The following is a 20,112-nucleotide window of genomic DNA, read 5'->3' as shown; positions in this document are numbered from 1 at the left end:
CTGGACGGTAGAGCAACGGTCTCGCTTCATGAAGGTCGGCGTTCAATCCCCGACAATCAAGTGGTTGGGCATCATTCCTTCCCCCCGTCCCATCCCAAATCCTTATCCTGACCCCCATCCCAATGCTATATAGTCGTTATGGCTTGGCGCTTTCCCCTGACAGTTGCCTTCGGCCCTATGCTTCCCTAATGGTCACTAAGACACGTCCAGCGGTGACGGCCGCCTGAGCGTTGGGTGTTGTTCATCTGTTGTTGTTGTTGTGGCTGTGTTGATCTCTCTCAGGTGTCTCCCTACTGATGGAACACAAGGATGTCGTGGTCATTACTCTTCTGATGAGGCTGTGGTATGTCTTGGTCATTACTCTTCTGATGAGGCTGTGGTATGTCTTGGTCATTACTCTTCTGATGTGGATGTGGAATGTCTTGGTCATCACTCTTCTGATGTGGCTGTGGAATGTCTTGGTCATCACTCTTCTGATGTGGCTGTGGAATGTCTTGGTCATCACTCTTCTGATGTGGCTGTGGAATGTCTTGGTCATCACTCTTCTGATGTGGCTGTGGAATGTCTTGGTCATCACTCTTCTGATGTGGCTGTGGAATGTCTTGGTCATCACTCTTCTAATGTGGCTGTGGCATATCTTGATTATCTAATTTGATTAGAGTTGCAAACTAAGTTTCAAGTTGCTTCACATGTTTCTGTTCCCCGTGTGTATGTTGGGTGGCTAAGTCTATTAAACTACCGTCTGACACTGAACTTTACTTTATAATACCAATACCACACTCTTTATGTTTCCTTCTAAACTAAAGTCGATACAAAGGTCGCAAACTCCACAAACTTTACACATTTGGTTCCTCCAGTAATGAAGATAATGGTTATTATGATAATTTATCTGTGCAATATAATCCGGCAGATGCTTGCATGTTTGTCATTAATGTAAGCTCCGGCATCTACAGCGTTAACATTACCACAATATGATTCTTAAGATACAGTAATTACATTATTATGTTTTATTTATCAGTTCTGTATAATTCAGCTGCAGGAAAGTTTATGACTGCGTTGGAGAACACTTAAAATCAACTCGGGTACAGCAATTGTGCAGGTATTAAGGCCTGAGAAGTCACTGGATTACGAACTCATTACAGCAAGTATTGTGTAAACTAATAAATTACACCAGCTGTTGGTGTTCCGCACCTGAGTTAATGAACCAATTAAAACTTAAATATGATTTAAGAGTGAGGTTTGTGTGGCCCAGAAACAGACCCACAAATCAATTAGTACATCGGAGAAAAGTAATATTTTGTCTTTCCGGCGAAACTCTCATTTACTACCAGTCTCCTGGATGAAGTTACCATAATGGGAATAAAATAGATTGGATGTTTTGATATGTTTGTATCTATGGGTTGGGCTTGATGTTATGCAAAAGGCTAGCTTCATATGGGATTTTTCTATACATGTGATGCTGACTACGTTAGCGACTCTTCATGATCCCATGCGCCGCGCTGAAGAGGTGATGGAACTAGTCTACCCTAAACAACTAACAGAGAGAGATCAGGAATTTCCACAAGTGGATGCTTGACAATATTTAAGAATTCTGTCACAAAGATAGAGCTTGTTGACAAGTACTTTTAATCTTTTTGAAATAATATTTTACTTGATATATGTTAAAATATACATTTATCAATTCAAGTATCTGTATTAGTTCATGTAAAATGATGAGGCTGTGCTCTTATTTAGTTATATTACTTTCTTGTTTAATTAGGTACTTACTTTTCCATTTTCTGACATTTTATTTATTTGATACCTGGTTGATGGGGTTCTGGGAGTTCTTTAACTCCCCAAGCCCGGCCCGAGGCCAGGCTTGACTTGTGAGAGTTTGGTCCACTATGTGGGAACCGACCTGTGAGATTTATATTTATTTAATTTATATGAATTTATATTTACGTTAATTTATATACTTCGATAGCAATTTGTATAATGATAAGTGGACTGTATTTCTGCAATAATCTCTTAATCTCACAAATCGATCCTCTACACATTTGGGGGGTTTATTAAATTAATATATATATATGCAGCCAATCAAACTACAGTAATAGACTACATACATTGAAGAGGTTCCTTATCTTATAGTACAGCAGGTTAGTCCACCAGGTATAACTAGGGTGTAGACACCAAATTATCCTCTTTGAGGTAGCTTCCATCACCCAGTAACTGGTGCACAAAGCATATGCATCCTCGTCTTGACCTGTCAAAAGGGCTCTAACTGTGAAACCAGAAACCTATATATGACAAGCTATATCAGAGAAAACACTATGCAGTACATGGAACAATGAAGACCTGGCTTAATTACCTTTAGTTTGAGGCGATTTCGTGATCTAACTGGGTCACCCTACCCAATGACATTAATGGCCACTAATGATAGATAATGGGTTTCGGAAAGAACACTTAACTTGATTTGTAGACAGCGTGTTGATAATGGTACACTTTTGGTATCCATAACACTACGTCCAAATAAAATTAAGAGGAGCCGAATTTGCTCCCTGCGCCTCTGGTCTCAATATAAACAATGTCTAACACTCCATACTATTGACGCTACTGGCCGACATTGTCCAGATATGATAGGAGCCGAATTTGCTCCACACGTCTCGGAGGTGACACAACAATGGCTGCCCTCCTTCCCCCCTGACGCCTGGCCTACATTGTCCAAATGTCAGAAAGTGATAGAAGGGTCACATTTACTCTACATTAATATTGATAATTAAGTTAATTTATATAAGATGTTTTTATGATGGTAAAGTCCAAAGACTAATGTATTTAAGAATAATTCCCACCATAATAGGTGTTGAATTATAATAGTATGTGGTGATGATATCCCGTTTTCTTTAGACGGTAATTCCACTACAAGTTACGTTTTCTATGGGTAACTTGTTTATACAACACAGCTCTTATCTGTCTGTATGATATTATTATTAAATGGTGTCGGATTTTCCGACATAATTCCCCAGGGGCTGCTCACGGGTCGAAGTCCTATTTAGAACAGACGAACACCGATACTCCTCCTTCGAATTATTTGATTAATTTGATGTTAGTAGTTAGTAATCACACATTTGTGCGTCTGTTCGTACAGGACGGATGTCCCGTGCTAGAGTTGCAGGGGTTAGAAGTCTAATGCAATTTCATTTCCCTGTCAACTCTTGAAAGGCTAATATTCAAGCCTTATTACCTATTATTTAACCCATAAGACTGAATGTGATCAAGTACTACAGTCAAGTATGATTCAGGGACTGCAGTGAGATCAGTGACATTAGATATAACTTGAAGTTTGTTCAGGTAACTAGTCACTGATATATAAACACTGAGGCCCATGGAATACATCTTGATTAAATAATAAATGTATCAAATCAGTCATCAGATTTATTGGGGTTTAATTTAGTTAATTGATTCAGAAGATTGAATAGCTCATCATTAAAGTAAAGTATGGTTCTGAGACTGCAGTGGGTTCAGTGACATTGGTCGCAGTGACTTGTAGCTGTTTTAGGCTACTGTTCACTGATTTGCCACTGAGGCCTCATGAACTCTTCTTCAGCTTTAAATGATGATACTAACATCAACCTCTGCTGGTATAGTCAGCTGTAATCTCCTTAGTATAATGCTACTGGAGAAATATAATCAGCTGACAAATTTAGTTTCTATTGGTATTGTTTATCTGCAGGCATAGGTCTCCTCAGGCTTGATACTGGGCCTGAGAGTAATTTACCTCCTGCAGAGTTTAACATGGTTATACCCTGATATTTAGTAGGGCTACCGATGAATCGATGGCAATAGTCTGTCCCTACAAGGAGACCGAAGTCAGTGAGGTGATCAGACTTAATATTATCTGCCAATTTTATTCCTCTATTTCTCAGGAATTTGGCTGTTGCTCTCAGACCTTGAACTTGTAGGTCTACTGGTATTTTGTCCACCACAATGGCTTGTACTCGACAGACGTACCTGCCTAAGCGTACTGATGGTTGTACCACCTGGTAGACTTGAGGTCCTGCATCTGTTACAAACCCTGAGATGTTGAACGACATCTGGGCTACAGGCCTTAATTGTAATTCATCTGCCAGCTTTTTAGTAATATATGTTCTCTGGGATCCTTGGTCAAACAACCCACGGGTATGGACCTTGGCCCTCTTATTCAGGATGGTAATTTGGGCAGTTGGCAAAGTCGTATTACCTTTAGACTTTGCCGATTGGACACTCTTTGTTTGTTGCACCTTGCAGTACTGTACTGTGGTGGGAATGCTATCTTCCACCTTGGGTCTTGAATACGTTAATTTCGTATATTTGCACAGTGCTGCATGGTGTCTACCTCTTCTACACCTGTTGCAGGTGTTGAATTGGGTATCACAATAGTCTATGTTGTGTGACTTGAGACACCTCGAACATCTCCCTAATTCCTGGAGTCGCTCCATACGAGTGTCTCTGGTTGGATAATTAGCACAACAGTATGTTGAATGTTTCTTTTTGCAGAACATACATGTCCCCCAGCTTACTGCACGTTTGGAAGTTACCGGTTTGGGTGAACTAGTAACAGTAGGCTTGGAGGTTGCTGCTGCATTGTCAGATTTTCTGCAACTTGATGTTAGAGTAATTGACTGATGTTTATTTGGGGTAGTTGTTTTACCCTTTAATTGACTCTTATTTTCTATTTCTGAAGGCTTGCAAGAGGCTTTAACTTCCTCATTTGCTCGTCGTTTGTTTATAATGGAATGTAAACCTTCAGTGATGTCCTGTACTGTCAGGATGGTGTTATGTTGATGTGCATATAATTCATCTAGTATATCGCTGGACAATTTTCGTTGAAGGACTACTTTGGTCATCCATTCACTAGTAGTTATATCAACCTTAAGACTGAATATTCTTAGTAGTGACTCAAACTCCATGCTGAAGGATTGTAATGAGTCAGCAGTCTGATCAGGTTGAGGTAAATCCAGCGATTGTAGTACTAGATGTATGAAAGTTTTCTCATTGCCAGCATTATTCCTAGGAGGCTGGACTGGGTAATTAGTGCTGTCGCTATTTTCATTTACATTTTCTACTACTGGTTCAGCTTCACCTCTAGCTTGGAGGCATGTTAACTTAGTAGCCTCAGGTATTGGGTTTTCAGAATCCACAGAGACTGTGGATAAATTGTCTGAGAACTGCTTAATTTCTGGTGGTATAATATTAGGTGAAGCTGTAGTGGGTGAAGCTTTACTGGGTGAAGCTTTATCCTTGTTGATTAAAGGATCTAATCTGGCTTGACATTTATTCTCAAAAAGATCCAGATCATCCATAACATTATCTACTTTATTTGATGTACTTGCTAATTGTTCTGATTCAATTATCCTGTGTAAATGTTCCAACCTGGCTTGAGTTTCTTCTTCATATTGTGCTAGGTCAGACAGGAATGGTTCCACATCTTCAACTACTACGTCGTCGTGGACTTGATTTTGGTAAGATTTCCTATTTGCTTTCAATATATGCAATTGGGTTTGAATCTGTAACAGTGGTATTTTCAACCGACGATAATTAATTACAGGTTCATATAACAACTGTTCATATTGGTTGAGATCTCTTGTTAGTTGACGTTTGCTTGCTATTAAAGCACGCTTTGCTTTCTGTGGATTAGTCATGGTGACTTGTTAATTGGGCACCACTGGCTCATAAATTGTGAGCAAGTACTAATGGTAGCCTAGGGTTAAATTCTGAACTCACTAGGCAATAATCCTACCTCTGCTAGAGGTTAGCACTTAAAATTAATACACATTATATATATACAATCATACACACTAATGATTTGAGTGATAAACCAGTGTCACTGGAAGTACCTTTAGGTTAGCTCTTCTATATCACCCTAGGATGGTAGAGACACTAATTAATCACTCAAAGGTGTAATGATCATAAGTAAATTATTATATATACACAACTCAACTCGAGTTGATAAAAATTACACCCAAAATAGGGTCTGGACCATTCATTAATGGTGTTAGGTTGATCAATATAGTACAACTGACTATGGTAATAATGGGACTAGGATGAACGATAATAGTTCAACTAGTCATTGTTAATATCCTACCCTGTTGTGGGTTGGCAATTAGTAAATATTATACTGTGATCACTAGTGCAATATATATTAAATAATTCTCTATTTTGGAGAAATAATATACACAATTATTGATAATAGCCTCTTAATTAGCCTCTATGAAACTTCTAATATTATCTAGAAGTATTAAATATTATTAGTGACCTCGCGAAATAAAGTCCACAAAATTCGTAGATAATCTCTCGCGAAATTTAACACCACAAAATCCGTGAACAATCTTGCGAGGACACAGCCACTAATTTGGCTGGCTTCTATATTAGCGCTGTCATTTCACAGAATAACATGCCACCAAATCTGTGGGTGTCCCTGAAACCGCTGATGAGGCAGATCTGAACTGAGGGAGGCTCCTGAGCTCCCTCGAGGCTACGCTTCCGTCTTTGACTGGCTGGCCTTTGTTTAAATAACACTGCACTAGTATATTTAATGAATCCACTGGTTAACTGGTTCATCCGGTACTAAGATGACCAAATGTGGGTTCAAAGGATCAAATAATCTGTCATCCGGTTCGAAGATGACCAAATAATGTGGGAACCGACCTGTGAGATTTATATTTATTTAATTTATATGAATTTATATTTACGTTAATTTATATACTTCGATAGCAATTTGTATAATGATAAGTGGACTGTATTTCTGCAATAATCTCTTAATCTCACAAATCGATCCTCTACACATTTGGGGGGTTTATTAAATTAATATATATATATGCAGCCAATCAAACTACAGTAATAGACTACATACATTGAAGAGGTTCCTTATCTTATAGTACAGCAGGTTAGTCCACCAGGTATAACTAGGGTGTAGACACCAAATTATCCTCTTTGAGGTAGCTTCCATCACCCAGTAACTGGTGCACAAAGCATATGCATCCTCGTCTTGACCTGTCAAAAGGGCTCTAACTGTGAAACCAGAAACCTATATATGACAAGCTATATCAGAGAAAACACTATACAGTACATGGAACAATGAAGACCTGGCTTAATTACCTTTAGTTTGAGGCGATTTCGTGATCTAACTGGGTCACCCTACCCAATGACATTAATGGCCACTAATGATAGATAATGGGTTTCGGAAAGAACACTTAACTTGATTTGTAGACAGCGTGTTGATAATGGTACACTTTTGGTATCCATAACACTACGTCCAAGTAAAATTAACAGGAGCCGAATTTGCTCCCTGCGCCTCTGGTCTCAATATAAACAATGTCTAACACTCCATACTATTGACGCTACTGGCCGACATTGTCCAGATATGATAGGAGCCGAATTTGCTCCACACGTCTCGGAGGTGACACAACAATGGCTGCCCTCCTTCAAGTTCAAGTTCAAGTATGTTTATTGAGATAAGCAATAAATACATCTCAAAGGGATAGAGTAGCTTAGGCTATTTCTACCCCCCTTTTCTGCCCTCCTTCCCCCCTGACGCCTGGCCTACATTGTCCAAATGTCAGAAAGTGATAGAAGGGTCACATTTACTCTACTTTAATATTGATAATTAAGTTAATTTATATAAGATGTTTTTATGATGGTAAAGTCCAAAGACTAATGTATTTAAGAATAATTCCCACCATAATAGGTGTTGAATTATAATAGTATGTGGTGATGATATCCCGTTTTCTTTAGACGGTAATTCCACTACAAGTTACGTTTTCTATGGGTAACTTGTTTGTACAACACAGCTCTTATCTGTCTGTATGATATTATTATTAAATGGTGTCGGATTTTCCGACACACTAGGCTGTTGCTTGGAGCGGCCCGCAGGCCCACATACCCACCACAGCCCGGTTGGTCCGGAACTCCTTGGAGGAAACAAACTAGTTTCCTCTTGAAGATGTCCACGGTTGTTCCGGCAATATTTCTTATGCTCGCTGGGAGGGTGTTGAACAACCGTGGACCTCTGATGTTTATACAGTGTTCTCTGATTGTGCCTATGGCACCTCTGCTCTTCACTGGTTCTATTCTGCATTTTCTTCCATATCGTTCACTCCAGTACATTGTTATTTTATTCTGCATTTTCTTCCATATCGTTCACTCCAGTACATTGTTATTTTACTGTGTAGATTTGGTACTTGGCCCTCCAGTATCTTCCACGTGTATATTTTTTTTATCTCTCTCGTCTTCTTTCTAGTGAGTACATTTGGAGAGCTTTGAGACGATCCCAATAATTTAGGTGCTTTATCGCGTCTATGCGTGCCGTATATGTTCTCTGTATTCCCTCTATTTCAGATGATTTAAGATGATTTATCATCATAATGATGATGATGATTTAAGTTATTTTTTTATTGAATTTGTATGTATAGCAGCAAATATAAATCACATAAAAATTTAAATTTCAAACTCAATATCCATTAGTATTATGCGTCCAGTGTTCTTGGAACAGCAGAATTTGAAAGAAAATATTAGACTTGAAAAATTCCACTCCAGATGCTTCACAGGAAAGGCTCTAAGTGTAAGAGCAATTAGCATGTGAAAGGAGCAAGAAGGTAACATAGTTGAGGCTGACCTAAATCTACAGTGCCAGAAGCAGGTATAATATTAAATAAAAGGTTAGGAACCATTACAATAGCCTTCCAGGGGGCATTAGGATCCAAATATGCAATAAATGAAAACTGGTTCGATTTCAATCAAACTTTTTTCAAAAGTTGTATAAGAAAAGGGTTTCATCTGGTCCAAGTCGCAGCATCGTAGCATAAATAGGAAGGGAGAAAAAATATATTGAATTAGATGTCAAAATTATTCCAAAATGTCAAAATCGATTATCAAACAAAAGTGTCAACTTAAATCATGTCTATGACTCTCAGCTATCACAATAACATATAATAAACAAATATTATAATTAGTTATATTAAAAAAATAATTAAGTTAAAACAATTTTCTTTTCCAATTTGTTTATTTTTTATCGGACGATTTGCATGAAACTTATACACCTGTCAGCACGTAAGCCTCTCTGTAAGGGTGCCAATTTTGGAGAAAATTGGTTGATGTCAACCTCAGCCACAGATGGCAGCACCTTAGACTTTATTATTTTCTTATTTATTTTCAATGAACATCAAAGTTCTTATAACTCTTTCATTTTTTATTCAATTTACATGAAACTTACACCTTATATGTAGAGCGTATGTCTCTATAATCTAAAGAAAGCGTTTTTTCCTAAGTTCATTTATTGATTTTATAAATAGCAATAAACATGACATATTTGCATAATTTTTGGGGGGAACTTTGATTATTTGTATTAGGAAAACTAAAGAGGTTTTGGAAACTCCCAAACTTCAGAGCCTTTATTATATGCTAATGTGTCAGAAAGGTGTCATAGAATGATTATATCTGAAAAGGTGAAAGGTTTGACCTCACTTGAAAATGTGTAATATTCGTTAAAAAAAATTAAAAAAATATAAATCTCCCTTTCTATTTAGGCTGCAGTACCGAAACTTGGAAGAATTGCAACCCTTTTCATATACAACTAGTCACAAATTATTGGTTGACATTGAACAACTTTTCCAAAACCACTTCTTTCATGAAGTTAACCATGTATTATAAATTTTGTTAAATTCTTAGAAGAATTTATATTTTTTTAATAATTATCATGTTTATTATAATGAATAATTATTATTCCATATGAGAAAACTGTAAACATTTTAATAGTAAAGAAAATTAAGTTTGACAATTTCTGCCAGACTCTCGCGTTATTGAGCTGGGTATCTGTACCCTCCTGGGTATGGATACCCTCCATTAGCTCGCATGCAATCGAGGAGGTCCTGGATGCAAAAATCACCGACCTAAGGAGGCTGCAGTACAGGAGTGTAAAACTTGATGCTCATGATACACCTTAGAAACTCACAAGATGCCTATCTCTGCCTAAACTGAGTTCCTGAGGTGTTCTCCATCCCACAACTGCGGTAAATTAAGCGAGAATGACACGCTTTTGAAGTTCATGCTAGAAAAACACCTCAACCTTCCATTTGAAGACTAATTATGAGAACAAGATATCCATCCCGTCAGACTTGGTGTCCGCATAGCTTCGCAGATTGCTTTACCAGCCTTCCTTTCCTCATGCGTGAAAGAAATCCCTCCAGAATCTCTGGGTTATTCGTAAGGGAAGTACAATCCCTCTTTCATGAAATGTTCGAAATATTCATTGGGACATCCTTGCATCCCGGGACCCACACCGGACCCAACAAAAAGGCGCAAACAGCCCAACTGGGCTGTTCCTTCCCCAGTGGGGGGAGGAAATAGCTGATTCCATACCCCATGCTGCAACATGACAAAAGAAGGAAGCTCACCTTAGAGCGGCGAGCGTCTCCCATGCAGGGAGGGAGGGACTTTCCTATTTTGCAACAGGCACGCGTCTAGATCCAGTGACACCTCATCATTGCAGTGCTCCTGTCTCTTGGTGCCCGAATTCACAATGAATGATGATGAATTGCGTCTGAGTAATAGTTGACATATGGACTGGAAGTTGCTAGCGTTGGCATACACGACACAGCGAAGTTAATGGCATCATCTAGAAGAGCCTCACTTTAGAGCACAGCGGAGAGAGAACTTTGCATTATATTGTCATGGCAGTCCTGCACGTTTCCCAGATGGCATAACATTATACACCCGGGAAAAGGGCAAATAACTGGTGTGGAGCAACATATGTGTTTTCACCCTAACTGACACCTCTATGAACATCAGTGTTGAACAGGTATGTGATGCAGCCGACCACAGCGAATCAGCATAACCAAACAAGTACTGGCACCTGGAAGGTCAGTACACTTGTCTTCCCAAAGCATCCGAGATGCTTGGCCAGTGGGGGTAAGCAGACGAGGAGTCACAATAACGTGGCTGAAAAATGTTTATCAAACCACACACTAGAAAATGAAGAGACGACGACGTTTCGGTCCGTCCTGGACCATTATCAAATCGATTGTGATAATGGTAATGCCTACCATTACCATAATGGCATTATGCCTTCACAATCGACTTGATAATGGTCCAAGACTGACCGAAACGTCGTCGTCTCTTGCGCTGAGCAAGAGACGAGCAAAAGGATGCGCTGAGCTCTCTCGAAGAATTGGTTCTATGTTCATTGACACTACAAGACAACAATGAGCTACTAGGTTCCTGTCTTAGCGACTCTGTGTGGCGAACTAGAGGGGCCATGCCTGCTGAATGCTCAGTTCCTGTATGGAAGCTCAGAAGCTCCAGATCAACATCCTTTAACCTTTCATTGCATTAACCAACAAGTAACCTTTACAAAATCTAACAAAGCAAAGCCAAAACAAATTAGGACAAAAGAACATGGAAAGTGTATTGGCGAACTAATCGTCCCCTCTAATGCTTTGAGTAGGTTTTTTCCAAGGCTAATGGGCCCCTCTTCTTCCAGGCAAAAGAGGTAGGAGCCCAGCTCTTACAGATTTTCTAATTGATACATAACGTTAAAGTGATTTCGTTGTGCATTTCTAGAGTAGCGTTGGCGGTAGAACTCCTGGACCACAGCCAGAGTGTTTGGGGACAATGCGTGGAACTCTTGATTGGGCTTCAGTGGAAGCTTAACTGGAACATTACCAGTGGTTTGTATAATTTAGTTCCATTTTTTATTGATCAGTTAAAAGGCGATTTGAGAAGGATCGTTGATACAAATTTATCTCCCTAATACCTTAGTAAAATCCTATTATTTCATTTACCTTTGAAAGACATTGTATCTTACCTCACCTCACCTTTTACCTGCCTATATATCAACACCCACTGAACTGTAAATCCATCCTTCAGAAAAAATTTTCACCTCACGCGTCTCACACCGCAGACCCTCTGAAATGATGTGGCTCTCCACCTCGCTGCCCCACTCCACACCGTATACAGGTGAATTTGAGGCGAGGCAGAGGCCGACATGTACGGACGGCATGGTCTTCTCTGCCAAAGCACAAGAGGATGGCATGCAAGATACTGCGATATTAATGACATTATTAACAGAAGTCTTACCACAGCCGGTTGTCCAGCAGAGAGAGAAAACCTCGTTACCTAATGCACAACTCTGACGAGCCTGTCGGTCGCCCAGACGGGATCACGGTGAACCCCTGGAAGAAAAATATAGCCTCACACAGTTGGTATGGGACTACACTTGCGTTTCAACTTTAGCCAACACCTATAAATATATATATATATATATATATATATATATATATATATATATATATATATATATATATATATATATATATATATATATATATATGTCGTACCTAGTAGCCAGAACGCACTTCTCAGCCTACTATGCAAGGCCCGATTTGCCTAATAAGCCAAGTTTTCATGAATTAATATATTTTCTCAAATTTTTTTCTTATGAAATGATAAAGCTACCCATTTCATTATGTATGAGGTCAATTTTTTTTTTATTGGAGTTAAAATTAACGTAGATATATGACCGAACCTAACCAACCCAACCAAGTGGGTAGAATATAGTTGTGCATTAATTGGCTGTTGATTGCTGGTGTTGACATTTTGATGTGTAGTGCCTCGCAGATGTTGAGCCTCCTGCTCTCGCTGCATCTCTCGATGATTTCTGTGTTGTTTCTTAAGATTTCTCTGGTGATGGTCTGGATGTGAGAGGAGATTAAATGTTCCTTTATGCAGCCCTGTTGTTTATGCATTGTTAATCGCCTGGAAAGAGACATTGTTGTCTTACCTATATACTGAGTTCTTTGGGGCTTACAGTCCCTAAGTGGGCATTTGAAGGCATAGACGACATTGGTTTCCTTTAAGGCGTTCTGCTTTGTGTCTGGAGAGTTTTTCATGAGTAGGTTGGCCGTTTTTTTGGTTTTATTGTAAATCCTCAATTGTATCTTCTGATTTTTGTCTGTAGGCATAACGTTCCTATCAACAATATCTTTCAGGACCCTTTCCTCCGTTTTATGAGCCGTCGAAAATAATTTCCTGTAAAATAGTCTAATAGGGGGTACATGTGTTGTGTTAGTTGACTCTTCAGAGGTTGCATGGCGTTTCACCTTTCTTTTTATGATGTCTTCAACAAAACCATTAGAAAAGCCGTTGTTGACTAGGACCTGCCTTACTCTATAAAGTTCTTCATCGACTTGCTTCCATCCTGAGCTGTAGCTGAGAGTACGGTCAACGTAAGCGTTGACAACACATTCCTATGTTTGTTTCCTTAGTGTAGACTAAGGAAAACCATACCATACCATTACATAAAATACTTTTTTCGACATACCGAAAATATGGCAATTAGTGAAAACAGCGATGTGTAAGATTTTTCACAAACCTGCAATATGGAAGCCTCCGCTCCTTTCCGTGACTGTTACATCTAGGAAGGGCAGCTTCCCATTCTTCGCCATCTTGCAAGTGAAACGCAACACAGAATTCCGCTCAAATGCCTCCTTCAGCTCCTGCAGTTGTCTGACATCAGGTACCTGTGTAAAAATATCGTCAACACACCTGCAGTATATGGCAGGTTTCAAGTCCATGTCGACTAAGACCTTCTGTTCTATGGTACCCATGTAGAAGTTCGCAAACAGGACACCTAGGGGAGAACCCATGGCGACCCCATCTACTTGCTTATACATGTGCCCATCTGGGCTCAAAAAGGGTGACTCTTTAGTACAAGCTTGGAGTAGTTTCCTTAGAATGTTTTCTGGTATGTCAAGAGGAGTACAAGCCGGATCACGATACACTCTGTCCGCTATCATCCCGATTGTTTCATCCACAGGTACGTAGGTAAACAGTGATTCTACATCCAACATGGCTCTTATCCCTGTGGTCCGTGTTCCCTACAGTATGTCAACAAATTCCTTTGGACACTTCAGGCTGAAAGCACAAGGTATCTAAGGAGTCAGTAAGCCGTTGAGTTGCTTAGCCAGTCTGTAAGTGGGTGTGGGTATCTGGCTGATGATTGGCCGAAGTGGGTTTCCAGGCTTGTGGATCTTGACATTCCCATACGCATACCCAGGTTTGAATTCCCCAATAACCTTTGGCAGGTGGAGTCCAAATTGGGTGGATGACACAGTTATCACTACGAAGTGATAATTGTGTCATTTATAAAATACCTTGTAAAGATTGTAATAGGTACTCTGTTGGGCAAACATCTAAAGATATGAAATGTAGAATTTCGCAACATAAATACTCTATAAGACATGGCCAATTGTCTATTGCTTTGTTTGTTCATCTGTCAGAAGATTCTCACGAAATTCATTGGGAGATGGCTTCTTCAATAACGAATTGTAAAAGCACTTATAACAGGAACATAAATGAATCTGCTCTGATACAGATTACAAAAGAAAGTAATTTGAACATTAGCAGTGGTTTATATAATTTAGATTCATTTTTGATAGATCAATTAAAGGGCGATTTGAATAGGATCACTGATACACATTTGTCTCACTAATTCATTGTAAATATTTACTATCTTATGATATTATTATCCATGTGTAGGCCTATTGGCGGGTATGAATAGGAGCTGCATCGTATGGGCCAATAGGCCTTCTGCAGTTCTATGCGGCTCATATTTGTGTCCACCTAATTACCATTCATTTGTCATTGTACTTCACCTCACTCCACCACTCTCTCCTGCCTATATATGTCCAATACTTGACCTGTAAAACCACTCCTTCTGAAGATGTATTAATATACGAAAGTACTTAAGGAAATTCCTGTTTCAATTCTTCCTCCGTGGTCTGACACTCACATTTTTAATCACGCGTTTATTTTTCGTGATTTACACACACACACATATATATAAGTATATTTTGGTAGCTGTCTTTCTTGTAAACATATGTTGTTGAAAATGACCAAAAAGGGAAGATTAATAATTCTAATACGAATTTTCTCAATATTACTTATGTATTTCTTCACTGTCGGTGGTAATGGAAATATCTATTCTCCAAAATTCCATTTAATTAATGGTCTGACGCCTAGAAGCGTTTTGTAAGGGCTTCCTACATCCTCAAAGACTGGTTAACACTACATTTTTGATACACTGTGTATGATACATTTGACCTAAATCTTGCTTTTTATTCGTTTTGGGTGAGGTGACACAAAGGTTTTGGGTAAGGTGGATTCATGAGAATGGAAGTAACAGCAGACGGCCTATTGGCCTATACGGTGCCTTGAAGTGGGAAGAATATATTTGTCTCTCTTCAGTCTCTCTTGTTTTTCTACCCACCTCAAGGCACCGTATGGGCCAATAGGCCCTCTGCAGTTACTGCCATTCTCATGTACCCACCTCACCTGAAAACTCCACACCCCAGAAGTGACTCGAACCCATACTGCCGGGATCACTATGCAACTGGTGTATAAGAAACCTTAACCGCTCGACCATCACGACCGTACAAAAGATGATGGTAGCCGAGGCTATTTGCCCATCATCCATGTGTTGCTCACGTGGCCCCAAAAAATGAGGTGATTTGATAAAATACTATGTCCAAGATTACCATCAGAGTGCCGTCGGAATGATGGGCAAATAGCCTCGGCTACCATCATCTTTTGTACAGTCGTGATGGTCGAGTGGTTAAGGTTTCCTGTACACGAGTTGCATAGTGCTCCTGGCAGTATGGGTTCGAGTCACTTCTGGGGGTGAGGAGTTTTCAGTTGCATATATGCCTGGGGACCACTCAGGCTTGTTCGCATATATATATATATATATATATATATATATATATATATATATATATATATATATATATATATATATATATATATATATATATATATATAGTAGCTAGTAGCCAGAACGCACTTCTCAGCCTACTATGCAAGGCCCGATTTGCCTAATAAGCCAAGTTTTCCTGAATTAATATAATTTCTCTAATTTTTTTCTTATGAAATGATAAAGCTACCCATTTCATTATGTATGAGGTCAATTTTTTTTTATTGTAGTTAAAATTAACGTAGATATATGACCGAACCTGACCAACCCTACCTAACCTAACCTATCTTTATAGGTTAGGTTAGGTAGCTGAAAAAGTTAGGTTAGGTAGGTTAGGTAGTCGAAAAACAACTAATTCATGAAAACTTGGCTTATTAGGCAAATCGGGCCATGCATAGTAGGCTGAGAAGTGCGTTCTGGCTACTAGGTACGACATATGGCTGGTATCAATGCCTATCACATTAAAAAAAAAAAGATGACTGCGTAGCTGTTGTGTCCTGTGGCAAAGTAAGGCAAATCAAGCCTTAACAAGCAAAACAAATAGTATGAACAGCGAAGCTTTAATTAAATTGAAAACAAATTATGAATAAGACAATTCCTTGGCTATGTACAGTGCAAACTAACAAGATTATACAATAAAAAAATAACTATAAATAAGATTATAAATACAAATAATAAAATAAAATAGTGGTGACGTTACTCTAAAATGGATAAAGACAAAAATGAAATTTACAGGTACTGAGAATAAAGCGCTGGCTGAGAACATCCACTAATAGACAGAGCGTATATCAGATGGTTGTTTCAGCTTTGAGAGCACAGGATATTCTAACTCCAATGGCTGGTGCATTCTCAGACATTGGCTAGGTAGATGGCGCTGAGGTGCAGTGGTGCAGACGTCGATTCACCAATCAGAAGCGGGCTGGCTGGAAATGGTTGTTTGGTGATCGGCGACGATGGAGGGGGGAGGTAGAGAGCGAATGTCTGATACGTTTGCGCCTGCCAAAACGTTTTGGACTAAATATGTACTACACTTGCTTGTAGTATCTAGATGTTGTAGATGTACTGAAGTAACATGATGATAGGAAAGTGCAGGCCAAATCTCTCTTGAAGGAGATTTAACAATATATATATATATATATATATATATATATATATATATATATATATATATATATATATATATATATATATATATATATACATATATGTTTCCCATTGTTGTGTTTTTCAAGAGATCCATAACCTTTAAGCACCTTTTTGCATTATTATTTTTGTATCAACCTATGTATATCTTGTAACCATCAAATGCACAATAAAGCACAAAAAATAAAAAAGGAAGGGGGTGGTAGGAGAAAAGCACACAGAAACTGTATTGGAGGGGATCTAAACATTCCCTCTAATGCGTTATGCGTGGTTTCCTCCGAGGCTATGGGTCCCCCTTCTTCCAGCTAGAGGTGGTACTCCCTTCCATTTATATATATATATATATATATATATATATATATATATATATATATATATATATATATATATATATATATATATATATATATATATATATATATATATATATATATATATATATATATATATATAAAACAAAAGCTTATCACTGACAATATTAGAAACATCAACAATACTCATAAATTGTCATGTGATGTTATACTCGTTGCTTTGAGTGCACCATATGTGACTGGTGACTGTATGTTGAGTGACACTCGACTGTATGTTGAGTGTCATAGGATTATTGGGGTCGGAACTTATGCCTGTCTTCAAATGGGATTGGCTCCTATTGCAACAAGAAACGCCAATAGAGTAAAAAATGGGGATTTGATTGTTCATAAAGCGTTTAACCCAAAAGTTAATTCAACGTTTATATCTTGATTCCACGTCGATAATGTTGACTGAACGTTGATTCTACGTCGATAATGTTGACTGGACGTTGATTCTACGTCGATAATGTTGACTGGACGTTGATTCTACGTCGATAATGTTGACTGGACGTTGATTCTACGTCGATAATGTTGACTGGACGTTGATTCTACGTCGATAATGTTGACTGGACGTTGATTCTACGTCGATAATGTTGACTGGACGTTGATTCTACGTCGATAATGTTGACTGGACGTTGATTCTACGTCGATAATGTTGACTGGACGTTGATTCTACGTCGATAATGTTGACTGGACGTTGATTCTACGTCGATAATGTTGACTGGACGTTGATTCTACGTCGATAATGTTGACTGGACGTTGATTCTACGTCGATAATGTTGACTGGACGTTGATTCTACGTCGATAATGTTGACTGGACGTTGATTCTACGTCGATAATGTTGACTGGACGTTGATTCTACGTCGATAATGTTGACTGGACGTTGATTATACGTCGATAATGTTGACTGGACGTTGATTATACGTCGATAATGTTGACTGGACGTTGATTATACGTCGATAATGTTGACTGGACGTTGATTATACGTCGATAATGTTGACTGGACGTTGATTATACGTCGATAATGTTGACTGGACGTTGATTATACGTCGATAATGTTGACTGGACGTTGATTATACGTCGATAATGTTGACTGGACGTTGATTCTACGTCGATAATGTTGACTGGACGTTGATTCTACGTCGATAATGTTGACTGGACGTTGATTCTACGTCGATAATGTTGACTGGACGTTGATTCTACGTCGATAATGTTGACTGGACGTTGATTCTACGTCGATAATGTTGACTGGACGTTGATTCTACGTCGATAATGTTGACTGGACGTTGATTCTACGTCGATAATGTTGACTGGACGTTGATTCTACGTCGATAATGTTGACTGGACGTTGATTCTACGTCGATAATGTTGACTGGACGTTGATTCTACGTCGATAATGTTGACTGGACGTTGATTCTACGTCGATAATGTTGACTGGACGTTGATTCTACGTCGATAATGTTGACTGGACGTTGATTCTACGTCGATAATGTTGACTGGACGTTGATTCTACGATAATCGAACAGGCTTTGCCCACTGGGTGACGGAGAAGGAAAGTAGGAGAAAGAATAGTAGACAGACAAAGATGGAGGATGGAAGAGAGAGTAAGGGGGAATGCAAGACAAGGAAATAGAAGGGACGGAAGGAGAGAGGGAGTGACAGAGAATGTGAAAGAGGGAGTGATAATGGGAGGGAAGGAGTGAGGGAAATTGTGAGGGAAGTAGGGAGAATGCGAGAGACAAACAGAGACCGGGGGACAGCTAGGTACCCCCTCCTAGTACTGAATATCTGTCACTACTCATCGGACGGTGTATTCTGCCCCCAGTCGCCCGCCACCGGCCACCATTCATGTGCAAATGTTGAATGACAAGTTGAAACGCGGGTCTCATAGCGATTGTATCTGGACAAACGCGAGAGCGTTCGACCCCCACACACAAGTATTTACTGGGGCCGTATGTGTCGCCCTGTATCAGACACATGTGTGTGAGTACAGGGTAGTATGTGTCACCCTGTACCACACATGTAGGTGGGTACAGGGCCGTATGTGTCACCCTGTACCACACATGTGGGTGGGTACAGGGCCGCATGTGTCACCCTGTACCACACATGTGGGTGGGTACAGGGCCGTATGTGTCACCCTGTACCACACATGTGGGTGGGTACAGGGCCGCATGTGTCACACATAGGTCAAAGGTGAAGGGGTCAGGTGGATTCTCAATTGTATACATTTGTTTGTTATATATTTCTCCCACACACAGGTTAAACCCCGTTCCTGTGCCAGGTAAGTCCACTACGGGTTCACCATAGCCCGTGCTACTTGCCCCGCTTATGTGCCAGGTAAGTCCACTACGGGTTCACCATAGCCTGTGCTACTTGCCCCGCTTATGTGACAGGTAAGTCCACTACGGGCTCACCATAGCCCGTGCTACTTGTCGCGCTCCTGTGCCAGATAAGTCCACTACGGGCTCATCATAGCCCGTGCTACTTGCCCCGCTCCTGAGCAAGGTAAGTCCACTACGGGCTCACCATAGCCCGTGCTACTTGCCCCGCTCCTGTGCCAGGTAAATCCACTACGGGCTCACCATAGTCTGTGCTACTTGCTCCGCTCCTGTGCCAGGTAAGTCCACTACGGGCTCACTATAGCCCGTGTTACTTACCCCGCTCCTGTGCCAGTTAAGTCCACTACGGGCTCACCATAGCCCGTGCTACTTGCCCCGCTCCTGTGCCAGGTAAGTGCACTACGGGCTCACCATAGCCCGTTCTACTTGCCCCGCTTATGTGCCAGGTAAGTCCACTACGGGCTCACCATAGCCCGTGCTACTTGCCCCGCTCCTGAGCAAGGTAAGTCCACTACGGGCT

General features: G+C 39.8%; 1 protein-coding gene across 1 annotated transcript; it reads right to left on the bottom strand.

Annotated features, from left to right (window-relative positions):
• Positions 1-290: 290 nt before the first annotated feature.
• On the bottom strand, positions 291-13,454 carry LOC138364999 (pleckstrin homology-like domain family A member 1). Its single transcript, XM_069325093.1, has 3 exons — positions 13,382-13,454; positions 11,891-12,051; positions 291-590 (listed from the first exon to the last, which is right to left on the bottom strand). The coding sequence occupies exons 1-3, from the start codon at positions 13,452-13,454 to the stop codon at positions 291-293; spliced, it is 534 nt and encodes a 177-aa protein (XP_069181194.1).
• Between the last annotated feature and the right edge of the window lie 6,658 nt (positions 13,455-20,112).

Source organism: Procambarus clarkii, chromosome 15 (assembly GCF_040958095.1).
Source record: "Procambarus clarkii isolate CNS0578487 chromosome 15, FALCON_Pclarkii_2.0, whole genome shotgun sequence".
NCBI lineage: Eukaryota > Metazoa > Arthropoda > Malacostraca > Decapoda > Cambaridae > Procambarus > Procambarus clarkii.
This window is presented reverse-complemented; position numbering and strand designations above follow the sequence as displayed.